Consider the following 14,907-nt stretch of genomic DNA (forward strand, 5'->3'; position numbering starts at 1 on the left):
ATTTTCCATTAAAAATGGCTTATATTTTTTTTCCGCTAGATTTGCGCAAATTGTGCGATTAAATTTTTTTGATACTTTGGACACAGCCTTAAAAAGTCCAAAAAAATTTTGTATCGATATACTTTATTTAATTCAATATATTGTTAGATTAATAGAATCATTATAAATATATGTAAGTATATATATATATATACCATGTTAACATGTATTAAATATTTATTATTCAAAGGGAAGCGGTTTATAGGACTGTTATCCCAAATACCTAAAAATTGAACCCATGTGGCATCTTGATAAAATATTAAAAATATACAAATTCTTTAACAATACAAAAAAATAATAAATAAAAGAAAGAAAGATGTCATATAATAAATTGCAAAAAGATCTGTAAAGGTAACCCAATCTTCAGCCTGGATTCGGGTTTTAAAAAAAGCCCGCTCCCGATTATTCTAGAATATTTTTAGGATATGGGCTCGCTGGATATTTATATGAACACCATTTAAGGGTCCGGTCTTGGTTCTTAAAAAACTTTTCTAAACAATTTTATGGTGTTTTGCAGAGTTGTTAAAGGATCTAGATACAAGTATCTAGATCCTGTATCTAGATATAAAAATGTGGTATCTGTATCTGTATCTAGATAGATTTTTGATTAAAATATATCTGTATCTAGATATTATTTTAGACGATGTATCTGTATCTAGATCCATTTAAAAAGTATCTTTTAACAACTCTGGTGTTTTGTATCAAAAAAACTTTAAAAGTAAGTTCTTAAATATGAGAAGTTAAAGATTTTGTGGAAATGATTTTACTGTAATAACTCGACTAACTTAATCGATAAAATTTAAAAAGGAAGTTGTAAAATAGAGTGAATGATTGTGAAAATGATAATGTAAATTTAAATTTAATATTATATTAGATTCTAGTTCCAGTTAATTAAAGGCCAGGGTCCCCTGCTTGTAGATATCCGATAAATTTATAATAAAAAAAAAATAGATTCCGAAGAGCCGGCTCAGCCTAACACATGATCATTAAAATATAGACACGGCCAGTGACCCGATAAATATCTATCTTACATTTCCTTCAATATAAAAAAAAATAGGAGATGGTAAATTTTTTTCATATCAAAATAGAAATAAAGTTAGATATCCTCATTAAATATTTATAATGAGCAAAATTTTTAAAAATAGAGAATAAAATAAATATTTTGAGTTTGCGATTTCTTCCCCACATGTTTTTAGTTTTTTTTAAAAAATTAATCAAGCTGATGGTTTTAGCGGGCTAGTCTTAAATCTAAAAAAAAAATTAATTTTGCGAGCTACCTAATGTCAAAATTATTCATAAATGAGCAAAATTTGAAGAAATTAAAGATATACAAAGTAAAAGCCTCTTTGTAATTAACTCGGATAGAAGTAAATGTTCGTTCAGTAAACCTATCTGAAGGAACGTTAAATTTATTCGGTATACTTCTACTAGCTATTAGCAACTAAATGTTGTTTTCTATATCTATCTCATTTCGCTATAGTTAACTGCAAAAAAAAATATTTAATGCTTTTTACGCTGTTATCTTGTATTGTTAAATGGCTTCTATTTGAGCCGATTTTTAAAAACAGATAACTCAATATTTAAGGCTAAAAAAAATAAGGCCTAAGACTAGAAATTTAATTAATAGATGCCTAAACTTGTGTTCCATCTATGAGAGCAAAATGTTAAGGCTTGTATAATATTGTTTCTAAAATATTGAGTTAACTGTTTAAAAGATCAGCTCAAGTCTAGCCCTTTAACAATACTACTGTTATCCTTTACTATAAATATAAAAAGCAGAGTTGTTAAAGGATCTAGATATAAAAATATGGTATCTGTATCTGTATCTAGATAGATTTTTGATTAAAATATCTGTATCTGTATCTAGATAGATTTTTGATTAAAATATCTGTATCTAGATATTATTTAAGACGATGTATCTGTATCTAGATCCAATCTTTTATCATGATAAAAGTATCGTTTTATCTTTTTTTTATCAATACTCACAAATGCATTCTTTGCGATGAATATTTGAATTTAACTGTTAATTTTACTTATATTATTTGTGATAAATTTAATTTTTGCAAAATAATTTTTTTTTAATTATAATTGAATAAAAAAAAATAATCCAAAAAAAATATTTTTTTTAGCTTGTATTGGGTCGATAGTTTATTAAAGTTAGCTTGTATTGGGTAGTCGAATTTAGTTAAATTTAGCTATAGTTTTAACTAAATTGTCCTTTCCTCCTGGAGGTTGTTAACTAATAACAAGGTTTTCTATCAAAAATTTATACCTGCAACCGGATCCAAAAAAGTGACAACGACAAATGAAACCTTCGCAGCATTTATAAATAGATTTTCTTTCATCGCAAGGTTGGCCGTATTGCTTGCATTTGTTGATACTTCTGCTCTTAAACCTTTTCCAATAGATAGCTCTTTTGCTTGAAAAAAAACGTTATTTCGATAAGAAGATTTTAAAATAAAAGCAAATTTATATTTATTTAAAATTATTCAATTTGTATTTTTATAAACGGCTAACTCAATATTTCATCTCGAAAAATATTACGCTAGCCTGAAGATTTTGCTCATAGAAGGAACAAAGGTCTAGGCATATATTGACGAAATCTCTAGGCTTAGTTAATATTTTTCTGGCTAAAATATTGAGTTAGCCGTTTAACAACACAATGTAAATAATTTTCTTCAAGAAAACGCATAAACAATCGTCTCAGTTTGATTTAACAATAATTCATTATTATATCAAGCGGTTTTTTTATAGGCAAGGGGTTGTCATTGCTATAATATAATAGGTCTACTACTGGAGGATAGTGCAATATTTTAGAAATTTTATAATTTAGTACTGAAAGAACGTGGAAAATAATAGCATTCTGTATTATACATAATGAACAAGGGTATTTTTTTTTGATTTTTAGGCCCCTTTCCAAATTTTAAGAGGCTAAGTTCCCCTCCCCCCTAACTAAAATTTCTTATCTTTTTTTTCAAAAATGTTAAATTTTTATCCCCTTTTCCGCTTATTATTATTATAAAAATTAGTTTTTATTTTAGTCGATATCTTTTTTTTTCATATTTTTTTATAAAAGCCACATAGATGTTAGTTAAACAAAAAAATTTTGTTTCTATATTTTTATAAAAAATTTTTAAAAGTGGCCACTTCTTCAGCTTTATTATAAGTTTAAAGTGGGCTTACCACCAGCAGTAGTGGTGATAAATAGCCCAATTTTTAACAGGGTTCGAACCAACTCTAGAATGGTTAAACCAAATTTTTGGAGCGAAAACTATCATCTTAACTGTGATCAAGGTTTAAACTTGAAGGATAGCTCAATCTTTGAATAAAAAAATATACTCTTACCTCAGGGAATAGAGGATTATTTCGACAGTTATGATTTAGCCAATCTAACAACACCGAACACAAGAAATAGTTCAATTTTAACAAAATTTTTTGAATGTTTAAATAAATTTGAAATTTTTTCAAATAGGCAGGTTGTTAATTGTTAGGATGATTTCAATCTACTTAATAAATTTTTTTTATTGGTGTCATTTTGCCAATAAAACATTAATTTTTTTTATTAAAAAAAATTCATTAGGATCATGTTTACAAATAATAAAATATTATGTATGTAGCAATGACATATAATATTACCTAGACTGACGAACGGTGCATTCATAATAATGCATTTGGAAGCGTCGATGAATACGAATCAGCTGAACCCGCCATTTTGGATAACCCATATAGTAATTATTCTCATGTTAAAAACTACAATTGATAACTTGTTTCCTTATTATCTCGATGATCAGGTGATTCTTTAATAAAGTTTACGTCAGACATAGGAATAAATTGGCCTCTCGGTTAAAAATTTTAATAATGATAAAGGGTAACAAAAATGGCATCCCCATTTTACTTTTAATGAATACATAGTCAGTCTAGGTATTATATATTTACAGATATCGCTTAGATTCAGAAAACTTCCAATTTTATTTTTTTTAAAAAAAATATACCATTAAAAAAAATGCATAACTAGGAAAGAATAAAAAATAGACCAATTTATTATAGAAACCATCGTGCAGACTAATCTAATGGATATAGCTTTTAAAACGGGGGTAAAATGACTTGAATCAATTTTAATAAAATTATTTTTTAATTAGATATATAATTAAATTCAAAAAAAAATAGGCCCTAAGAAACCTAGATCTAGATGACCTATTTGGCGAAATGCAAATAAAAAGATTCAAATTAAATGAATATGATTGGGGCTTTGACAATATATAGATGAAGATATTCCTAATAAAAAAAATTTAAATAATTCCTTAGCTATGGTGGATTCTTTATCCTACAGCCGAATGCGAAAAGGACTTATCATCTTATCATTATGATCGTGGCAGATAAACGAGCGAGTTTAAGAGTAAATAATTTGTCAAAATTTAATGTTCCCTAAATGTTAAAAGGACCTTTCGATATCGGAATGAATTTCAGATCCACGTATCAAAATATGGCAAAAGAATTATCTCTTTAAGAAAATTACGGCCTAGAAAGTGAAGAAATAAAAGATTTATGGAAAATTTTTTATATATTTGGATATATTTCAATTAGTAATATATGTATATCGCTGGTAGTTTTGCTAAGCGGCTCGTTTTGAATCGATTATTAAAAATGGTTAACTCACTACCTCATCCAGAAAAAATATTACTAAAGCCTGAAGATTTTGCTCATAGAAGGAACAAAGATCTGGGCATGCATTATCGAAATCTTGAGACTTAGGCATATTTTTCTGGGCTAAAATATTGAGTTCCGTTCAACATTACTAATCGCTGGTATTAAATTTGTCACATTGTTTTTTTTAAATATATTTTAAATATATATATATACATCATATTCTGATAATATATTATATATATAAATTGTAGTCACCCCACCCCCCCCCCCTCCCAATACCTTGGCCTATAAAGTTCGACTCAATTAGTTAAAGATTTAGTGTTCGTTTGCCCCAAGAATGTCAACAAATATAAACAAAAAAAAATTTTAGAATTGGAACCACATGTTTTTTTTTATCCTAGTATTATTTTTAATAACACGTGATTCCGAAATTTGCATAGCCAAAATTGGTTAATAATTTAATAATTTTGGTAAAAATTAAATGAAATTCTTTGACTAAACGTAACTAATTTAGACTGATTAGGACGAGGTATTAGGAACCGGTTTGGGTTCCAGGAAATTGGTTAAGTTGTTATCTCTATTCCTAAAAATTTTTAAAAATAGTTTTCAACGCAAGTTTTTGTTCCAAGATTCGACCTGATTCTGATGGTCAGTGTATCGTTTTCGGTAAGGTTTATATTATTCTTTTAAAAAATAAATTCAAGTTTTTTTTAGGTAAATACAGTATTTAGCCCAGCGATTGTACATTTTACCTAATTCAAGTAAATCCCTATTCAAAGCCTGCCTTATGAGTCCATTAAGATATAGCTAGCCATATGTTAGAATAGAACATCCATAACAAAAAAAATTTTAATTTGTTTGTAAATTAGCAATTACGTTCAAATTTAATTGAATAATGCCCTTACGTGCAAGATGATTACATAATCTGCATTTAAAATAACTCACGGAAAAAAATGATAGCTCAATTTACCCAATTATAAAATATTCTGATATGTATTATATTAATTTTTAAATTTAAATTAATTATATATTTTAAATTCCATTATAATGTATTTATGAAAAAAGTTTTATTGAATTTCATTTTTGCTTTATTATACGCTACGCAATCATAATAAAACCGATACTAATAATAAAATAATCATTAACATAACATTATAATATACTAATTAACACTATAATTTGATTTTACGAGTTTATTATATTCAAAATCTGCATTATATCAATTTCGTTTTTTTTTGGAAATTTTATTACTATAAATGTACATAAGTCCTAAAAAAATTTTTATTAGTCATTAGAATATTAAAATACCAAATATTATATCTTTAAATAACAACATTTTAAGATAAAAAGAAATTTTTTAAAAATTTAAATTGCTTAAATATTTAAATATTTAATAAAAAGATTTCTGTAAAAAAAAATCGAATATACAATTTAACTTTGCCTACTATAAGCCATCCAGGGTAGTTTATTTATTTTTTCATTCCGATCAATCTAAGTTGCATAACTATGGAGGGGTGGGGGAGTGGGTATAAAGGTAGATTTTGAGTTTGAATATGTCCCATGAGTAGTGCTGTTAAACTACCTATCTTTAGTCAACTATAAAACAGTGGTAGTTTCGAGTTGTGGCTCAACTTAGAAGCTTAATTCAATTTTTTTTAGTCTAAAAGCTTGAACAAGACACAATAGAGATTGGTCAAAGTTAGGTGAATTTAAACAACACTACCCATGAGAAAATGTGATTTATTTTTGAAAGTAACTTAATACATTAAAGATTATTTATATTTTTGATGTCTTTAGGAAACTTATAAACTTATCCCATTTTTTTTTTCTCCTAGAAATTTGTTCTGTTTTTAAAAAAAAATTAACTTTGGATTATTTCAACGCAAAATTTCAATTTATTTAACTTATTATCATAAAATTTGGGTTGTAATTTCTCATAAACAGAGCCATAGCTATTGCTTTCTTGTCAGATATGAAACTTGGAGGAGTACTCTTTTCAGAAAATTATATATTTTGATATTTTTTTTTCTGTTATTTCTTTTATTAAGCGCTAATAATAGGTTCGTAGTTTACTAGATTCATGTAGTGAAAAAATGGGGTTATGGAGAAAAAATAAATAAGGCTATAATTATATTAAAGAGGGATATATTTTAATTTGGGTAAAAAAAAGTAAGGTTTTTTATTTCCTATTTAATTAAAATAAATTTTTATCACCTTCTATTCCTCCCTATCTAATACAGGGGAGTGTTGGACATTGATCAATTTATAGAAGTATTTAACTAGAGAGAAGTGTTTTTACATTCGATTTTTGTCATGAATTTAAGCTTGATAGGACCAGGAAATAATAATTATTATACAACTAAGTTTTTTAAGATTATATAACATACTCAAAGTCATATAACAAAATCAAACCTATATTTTAAGATAGAATATAATATACACCTTTGCTTAAACCTATGTAACACACATATATAATATGCATACATATTTATTCAAGATTATTTAGAGATAAAAAAAAAAATTTTTTTTTAAAAAAATTAGAATTTTAACATTACCTAAATATATGAGCATCTATTGCTTTAAAAATATGAAAATTATCTAAGAATTAATACAATCAGTAGGCTGGTTTAATAAGACTTTATTGTATAAACTCTCGAAATATTCATACCTTTCGAAATGTAAAAAGCTCGATATTTGACTTATTATCTTTTAACATTTGCGTTAGAATCGGCCTTAGCCTAAGTAAATTATAAAGACTTAAATATCTTTAGAAAAATCTATATTTTCATATACATATATTATAAATTTGTAATTTTTTTATATATATCTATCTTAGCGCTTGAGGTAAATAATATCCCCCCCCCCCATTTTCTATCTTCTAATTATATTTTCTTATTATTTATATATACCTATTGGATTTATCTAAAGCATCGCCATTTTCATCCAAATTATTTGAGCTATCGGCGTTGTCTAAACCATCTTTAAAAAATAAATTAAATTAAATTATCATTTGATATAATATATCTGTGCAAAAAGATAATCATTTTATCTGCCCCTATTTCTGCCAGTATTTTATTATATAAATTTATTTAAATATTGATACGTGATACATGCCGCAATTGGCAATATCGCGAAACTATTTTTCCAAACATAGAACTCTCTAATCTTTCGATTAAAGTGCACCGGATATCTATTTTACCAGATCCGACCAATCCAATTCGAGGTATTTTTTTTAAGTCTCCAAATTATAAGCTAGAATCCGACGAAATCCTATTTCTTAAAAAAATTAGACTTGTAGAAGAAAAAAAATATGATATTTTAGCGAAAGTGAGAAAATTCTATGCGCTGAAAAAGAAAATGGCCAGGGCTGTGAACCCGCCTTCTAAAAAAAAGTTTAAGTTCGGGTTTAGGTTTTGATGTCCAGAAAATTTTTGATGTCCAGAAAATATGGACTTAGAAAATTTAGTCAAAATAACAGAAATATAATTTTGAAATTAATTTTATTTATATTTTATTTAGAATTCAAATTCACCATATAAAAATATTTATTATAATTACATTAATATAAATAAATTTAAAAAATAAAATATTATATTTATATCTTAAGTAATTTATTTAAGCTAATCAAAATATTTATAAAATATATATTTATTATACATTATCTATTAGATCATTAAAAAAAAAACTTATAAAAGTAAAAATCTTAATTTTAAATTTACATAAAATAAAATGGATACACCAAAAATAACGATTCCAAGAAAAATGATTTGACAAAAAAATATTTTTTATTTATTAAAAATAGCCCGTGCCATCGGCATTGGCAAGCGGAGTAGCCGCCCTAGGCCGCCGATCGATGGTTTTAAGGGCCGCTAAATTTTGCTTCTTGCGTGATTTTATTGGGAATAAAAATGGAAATTTATTCAATATATTTAAAGACTAGTCAACCGAAAAAAATGGTCATATTTAACAGAAACCCAGATTAAATATTTAGTCGAAATATAATTCATTTTGCACAAGGCTTATAAATAGTAAAAATTGCATTAGTTTTATTTCAATCGAAAAATTTTTTTTTAAAATAAATTGTTTAATAATATTATGATTTTTTTTAAAAAAAGAAATATACTGAGACCTGCAGGCCCGGCACTCCGTATATTTTAAAACCAAATATTTGAAAATCGTCATTATTATCTAATAAAAATTAAAAATAATTATAATATATTTTTTAAAAAAAATTAAATCGTGTCGGGCCGTAAAAAATTTTTCAAAAAAAATTCGGTCCGAACCGTGTAAATGGTACTTCTGCAGCAGTCTCTTTTCTTTTCGTTTCTTTTCTTTTCGTTTCGTTTCTTTTCTTTTCTTTTCTTTTCTTTTCGTTTCTTCTCTTCTCTTCTCTTCTCTTCTCTTCTCTTCTCTTCTCTTCTCTTCTCTTCTCTTCTCTTCTCTTCTCTTCGCGCTCTGAAAAAAAATATATATTGAATTTTGTTTACCCGTATATATGATTTGAAAAATTTTATAAATTTTATAACATATATTATTTAGTTTATCGTGTGAGAATACGTAAAAAATTCTTCAAAACGAGATTAGATGAGAATCATTTTTTTTTGCCCCGCGCCACCAAAATTCTCGGCACGGTGCTGATTAAAAAATTAAAAATAAGATTATGTTTTAATATATTTAATGTTTTTATTTTTATTATATAAATATTTTATATGTTATTTTATTTTTAAAAATATAATATATGTTAGGCTGCATTCAAAGTGGATACGGATCCATTTTTTACATCCATTCCGTCAAAAGTCAATCTCATTAAAAATGATATATATGTTCATAGTGCGTCCGTTCCGATACCTTCCGTCTTAAAAACGTATCCGGTGCAAAATTTCGAAGTCAAAACATTTTGACTTTTTGATCCTGCAAATTTTATAGAGTTATAACGGTTACTTTTATACTTTTTCTAAAAATGAAAAATCAATATTATATCATTTTTAATGAGATTGACTTTTGACGGAACGGATGTAAAAAAAATGGATCCGTCTCCACTTTGTCAATGTGTTTTTTTTTTCAACTTTAAATCATTTTTTGAGCGCTTTTTTTTAAAAAATTTAAAAATTTAATTTTTTCCGGAATGTATGGGCGTCATGTTTGAAATTCCTTGAACCTTAAAAATTAATATAATTTATATATCGTTATTTTCCATATATTTTTTTTTTATATATAAAATAAATTATAAATTATTCAAAGGTTTAACAGCGAAATTGTCTATAGTTTTTATAAGATATTTCAAACATTATTATAGAATATATTTTCATTTAAAAAAAAACACGCTCAAAAAATGATTTAGAGTTGTTAAAATAACATATCGCCGGAAAAAATAAACATTTGAAACTAGCATATATTTATTTAATATTGTTCAAATTTTTTTTATAATTTAAAAAAAAAATAAAATAAATTTTAATAAATAAAAAATAAAAATAAATAAAATAATAAATTTAAAAAAAAAAAAATTTGAACCCTAAATTTAAAAAGGTTCATGGTTAAGAGTTCTTGTTCAGTAAAATATCAGGGTTAGAAGGGTTTCTAATTCCCTTTTTCTGGCGCGCAGCCCGGAAATTGGCATCAATGTTGAAAAGAATATTCATTAAAAAAAAATTAAAACAGCTTAGGGAATTAATTTTAAAATCAATGTTTGAATACTAAAGAGCCGGAGACCAATCCAAGCACGATCGAAACAAATTAAGATAACTCGAATTGGCCCGTGCAGAGAATCTACCTTTAACAGAACCCTCTCCTTCCTAGGCTAACGTGTCCAAGAGGTTAGTTTTAAAAATTATATCTGTCCCAGGACATCCTGCATCCCAGCATAGGACTGCAACCTTTTAAGTACCTTATTATTCAAAAAATGATATTTTTTTTTTGTCTATATGTATCAAGATATATTTTAACCAAGAACGATTTATCCATGTCAATTGACCTCAATATTCAATTTCTCTTGAAAACGCTATCATAATCAATAAATACTATATAAAGTAGGAATATAGTAATGGCGGAAGTGGTCAACTGTGAAGAAATCTTCATATCCACCCTAGAATGTTATATACTATAAAGCTAATCGCGTCATAAATCAGTATTATTTTTAGATCATTTATAGTTTATATAGTCAATGAACATAAATCAAAAACGCCTTGGGCATAATAGGCTCTGATAAAAACATTCAGTACTGAAGGGTGTTCTATGTGGTTTTTGCCGTTTTATACGATAAGAACAGATTAGACTTCTATATAGACAGGCCATATGTCAGGCTGGAACCAGTTTAGGGATCAATTTGTTCGAGTTATCCAATTTTTATTTGAAGCTGTTGACATGATTTAAATTAGAGATCTGCAAAAGTAGGCCCTGGCGGACCTTGGAAATTAAAATATATCTAAATTTATCAATTTTATATTGAATTTTTTATGTAAAATGAAAATATTTGATTTTATTTAGAGAAATTAGACACCATATAACATGTCTTTTATTTTGAGTAATTATAAAAAAAATTAATTTCTATATTTAAATAAATTCGGGCCGGGCCGGTAAATTTTTTTAAAAAAAATTTTGGTGTTTGGGCCGCGGGCAAAACTTTTAAAAAAAATTTCGGGCATGTAGATCACTAATTCAAATTACTTGAAGTTAAACAAAGCGTATTTCCGGTAGGTTAAATTTCTTTTAATTATATATAGTTAATGTTAAATACTTTATTTTTAGAGATGTAAATATATAAATAACCGTATAGGCTGTCAAATTGGGACTAGTGTAACTGAAAGAGATAATTATCAGAGACCTGTCTGGCCTAACCAGCTACACCTAATTTTTAAAAATATATCCGGCCCGGGCCAAACCAAATATTTTAAATCACCACATTATTATCTATAAAAATTATAAATAAATAAAAATATTTTTAAAAAAAATACGATACATACTTTCATAAACTATAGTTTGAATTATTTATTGTCTTACATCCTAATAATTATTGGAAATAATGAAATTAGAAGTAGTAACTTGGCATGCGAGGTTTAAGATATATTTATTAAAAAGTTCTCAATAATTTATATGTCATGTTGTATGTGATACGTAAAAGTTATTTTGTTTTATTAAGTTAATCGAAATGTATAAATTATATTTAAATATATTGTGCGGCTATTAAAAACTAATTTAAATATTAAAACAATATCTTATCTATTATCTTATCCTATACAGTGTATTTAGAAATTGGTAATTCGTGATACGAATTTCACATTCTCTACGAGGAAGATTATTTTGTCAAATACCAATTGGATAAATATATTGATGGTAACAATGTTCAGGTGACTTAGGGAACGTTCAAAATTTTATCAAATACAATTTTGCGAGAGTACTGCAAAATATGAGCGCGAATTTTGCCGAAATAATTTTGTCATGGCTGATTTCCGCTCATGACTTATTTTTAAAAATATTTTTAAGTCTAATAAAGAATCTTAGGATTTATGAAAATGGCATAAAAAAAATGTAATTAAAAAAATATCTTGAATGAAATACCATGGATTCAGGATTCATTACACACCTAAAGTGGTGGATCGGGGATTAGATACACCGACCCCCCCCCCTCTGTTTTATTGCTCTTATTTTGACCAGTCTAATTCCTAAGGTTATTATCAATGCTCACCTCTCAAAAATGACTTTTCCTTAGAATACGCTAATCTCGTTATAGAAGACGCGTGGTCGTTGATATTCCATCGCCTGATTCCAACAGATAGAATATTTGGGATAAAACTATACCAGGGCCTTGCGTTGAATATCTGTTATACGCTTCTAACTGATTGATCCCTCTTCACTAAAAATTCATTCTTACTACCAATGCTTAGCTCTAACTCACCAATAAAAAACTTACCCATGTTATTAGAAGCCGCTTTAATTGTACGATAACTCTTCCTCGCTTCTGCTCTAGCTGCAAAACTTCCATAGACAGTGAAATGACAGTTAACATTGCTTATCGTGTAAAGATCGAATCCTCAAGTATAGCTTTTGCAATTTCCTGGTCCTACGAATCTTAAAATCGCTCCAAATACTTTCAATACGTGAACCTCCCGCACTTATAAATCCGATGGAAAGAGGCTATAGATACGCTCTGATCAAAGGAAAAAGGGGTCAATTTCTTTTTGAAACTTTATACCTGCATAGATCCATTAGGCCTCATCCAACTAGACACCTAACTTAACTTGAAACACTAAAAACAGCTCAATCAAAATATTCTGAAATTTCAGAAGATCATGTTTTCGTTCCAATTCTATCCACTATCTTAACTTTTTTTCGATAAATTTACTTTATCCATTTTTAAAGATTTAGGATCTCATATGTGAAAGCTCTCTGTCAATCCTCAGATGGCATCTTCCTAAGACCCGAGTCTGGCCATAGATATCCCCTGAACTACCCCATAGCTTCAACGGCAGCCTTATTTCCAAGGAGATTTCCTAGACATACCCATTCCTGCAATATTCCTTCTTTATTTTGCGCCTTTCTCCTTTACTCAAAATATTGCAGACGTTAGCCCACCATTTTTTTTCTTCCCTAAACTATTATATTCCCCTCTGATATTTATAATTTTTTATATCTTTTAATTGATATGATTTTATATTTATATTCAGTCAACGTCCAAAACCAATAACATATATATAATAATAATTCTTACCTAATACTAACGATTCATTCATTAAAATGAATATTTACTACGCGTTTTTAAACACGAATCAGACCTGTCAAAAAAAAAAAAATTAAATCTTATGTTAAATTTTTTTTAAATTTCTAGAATTGCATCTTGGACACGTTTTTATTTTTGTATTTAAAAAAAATGCTTATTTCTTTTTCGATAAAGTTTCAAAAGTTTGCGAATCGATTTTTTTGGATATTTTGGACACACACTAATTCCTATTAAAATAGAAACTCTCTTTAATTGATTTCCCAGTTTTTCAATTTTTTATTTTGACAGTTAGATTCTGAGAATGTAAAATTTAAACCTACAGTGAAATACTCTTTTAGCATTTAAAATCTAGAAATTTTTTAGGTAGAAAAAAAAATTTTCTATTTTAAAATTTATAGATTTCCAATTATAGTTGAGCATTATCTCTCCCTTTATTTATTTTTTAGATGGGTAGGGGAAATTATGATGTAATATAGCTTTAGTGATAACTTTTTCCATCTCATCCCTTATCTAACTACTATTTGTTCCGCAGCTTCCAGGGATTTTCAGGATTTACCTATCTATAGTATTTGTTGTAGGCAATTCTCGTTCTCCCTAGCCTCATAGGATTCCCCGTCCTATCCTCTAACATAGCACCCAAAACCGATTAATCATTTCGAAATAATGTTATCTTATGAGATGCAATTTTTCAAAGAATAAATAACTCCACATTTAGGAGGAATTCACGGCTAAGCTAAATATAAAAGAATATATATTCACTATTTTAGCATTACCCCGATGCGAATTTCGCGTTCCTTCCTTCCTTCCTTCCTTCCTTCCTTCCATCCTTCCTTCCTTCCTTCCTTCCTTCCTTCCTTCCTTCCTTCCTAATAATATATAAGTTTAGTTTTACAAATACTAAGAAAAAATATATAGTGGTTTTTAGAAGTATACTTACATCTGATAAGGTTCCAGTAATCTTTATCATAGAATGGATATAGGACCTCTTTGTCCAATTCATTGCTGGCTGATTTTACGATTAAATTGTGATTAAAATTTAGAAATAGTATCATCATTAAAGTGATTTTTCTTAAACCCATTTTTTGATTTCTTAAAAGTAATTTTTTTTCAAATATTTAACTAACACTCCTTCCAACAAAAAAAAAAGATTCTTTTAAAAACTAGAAAGAAAAAGAAATAATAAATTATTATTATATTTAAAAATATTTCATTATATTTATTTTAGTATACATCAGAGGGGGATGTATAACTTGGATAATATCGGCAAAACAATTTCATATTTTTTCGTTAAAAACTAATAAGTATTATCTAAACCCACATGATTAATGCCTGCCTTTTCTATACAACCATGATGGAGTTATTATTTTATAATTTATATATATATATTAATTTTGTTAAAAAATCGGTTAATATAATCTTCATAAATATTGTTATTAACAATTATATATATATTAATCATATAATATAATATAATTTAATTGGAAAGGGAATATTATTTTCGCAGATTC

General features: G+C 27.0%; 1 protein-coding gene across 1 annotated transcript; it reads right to left on the reverse strand.

The window, feature by feature from the left end:
* LOC135926240 (uncharacterized) lies at nucleotides 1-14,542 on the reverse strand. The gene is made up of 4 exons (XM_065462041.1): nucleotides 14,337-14,542; nucleotides 7,596-7,665; nucleotides 2,312-2,458; nucleotides 1-286 (listed from the first exon to the last, which is right to left on the reverse strand). The coding sequence occupies exons 1-4, from the start codon at nucleotides 14,476-14,478 to the stop codon at nucleotides 250-252; spliced, it is 396 nt and encodes a 131-aa protein (XP_065318113.1). The 5' UTR covers nucleotides 14,479-14,542; the 3' UTR covers nucleotides 1-249.
* Nucleotides 14,543-14,907: the final 365 nt, after the last annotated feature.

Source organism: Gordionus sp. m RMFG-2023, chromosome 3, assembly GCF_954871325.1.
Source record: "Gordionus sp. m RMFG-2023 chromosome 3, tfGorSpeb1-WG-v2, whole genome shotgun sequence".
In the NCBI taxonomy this organism is placed as follows: Eukaryota; Metazoa; Nematomorpha; class Gordioida; order Chordodea; family Parachordodidae; genus Gordionus; species Gordionus sp. m RMFG-2023.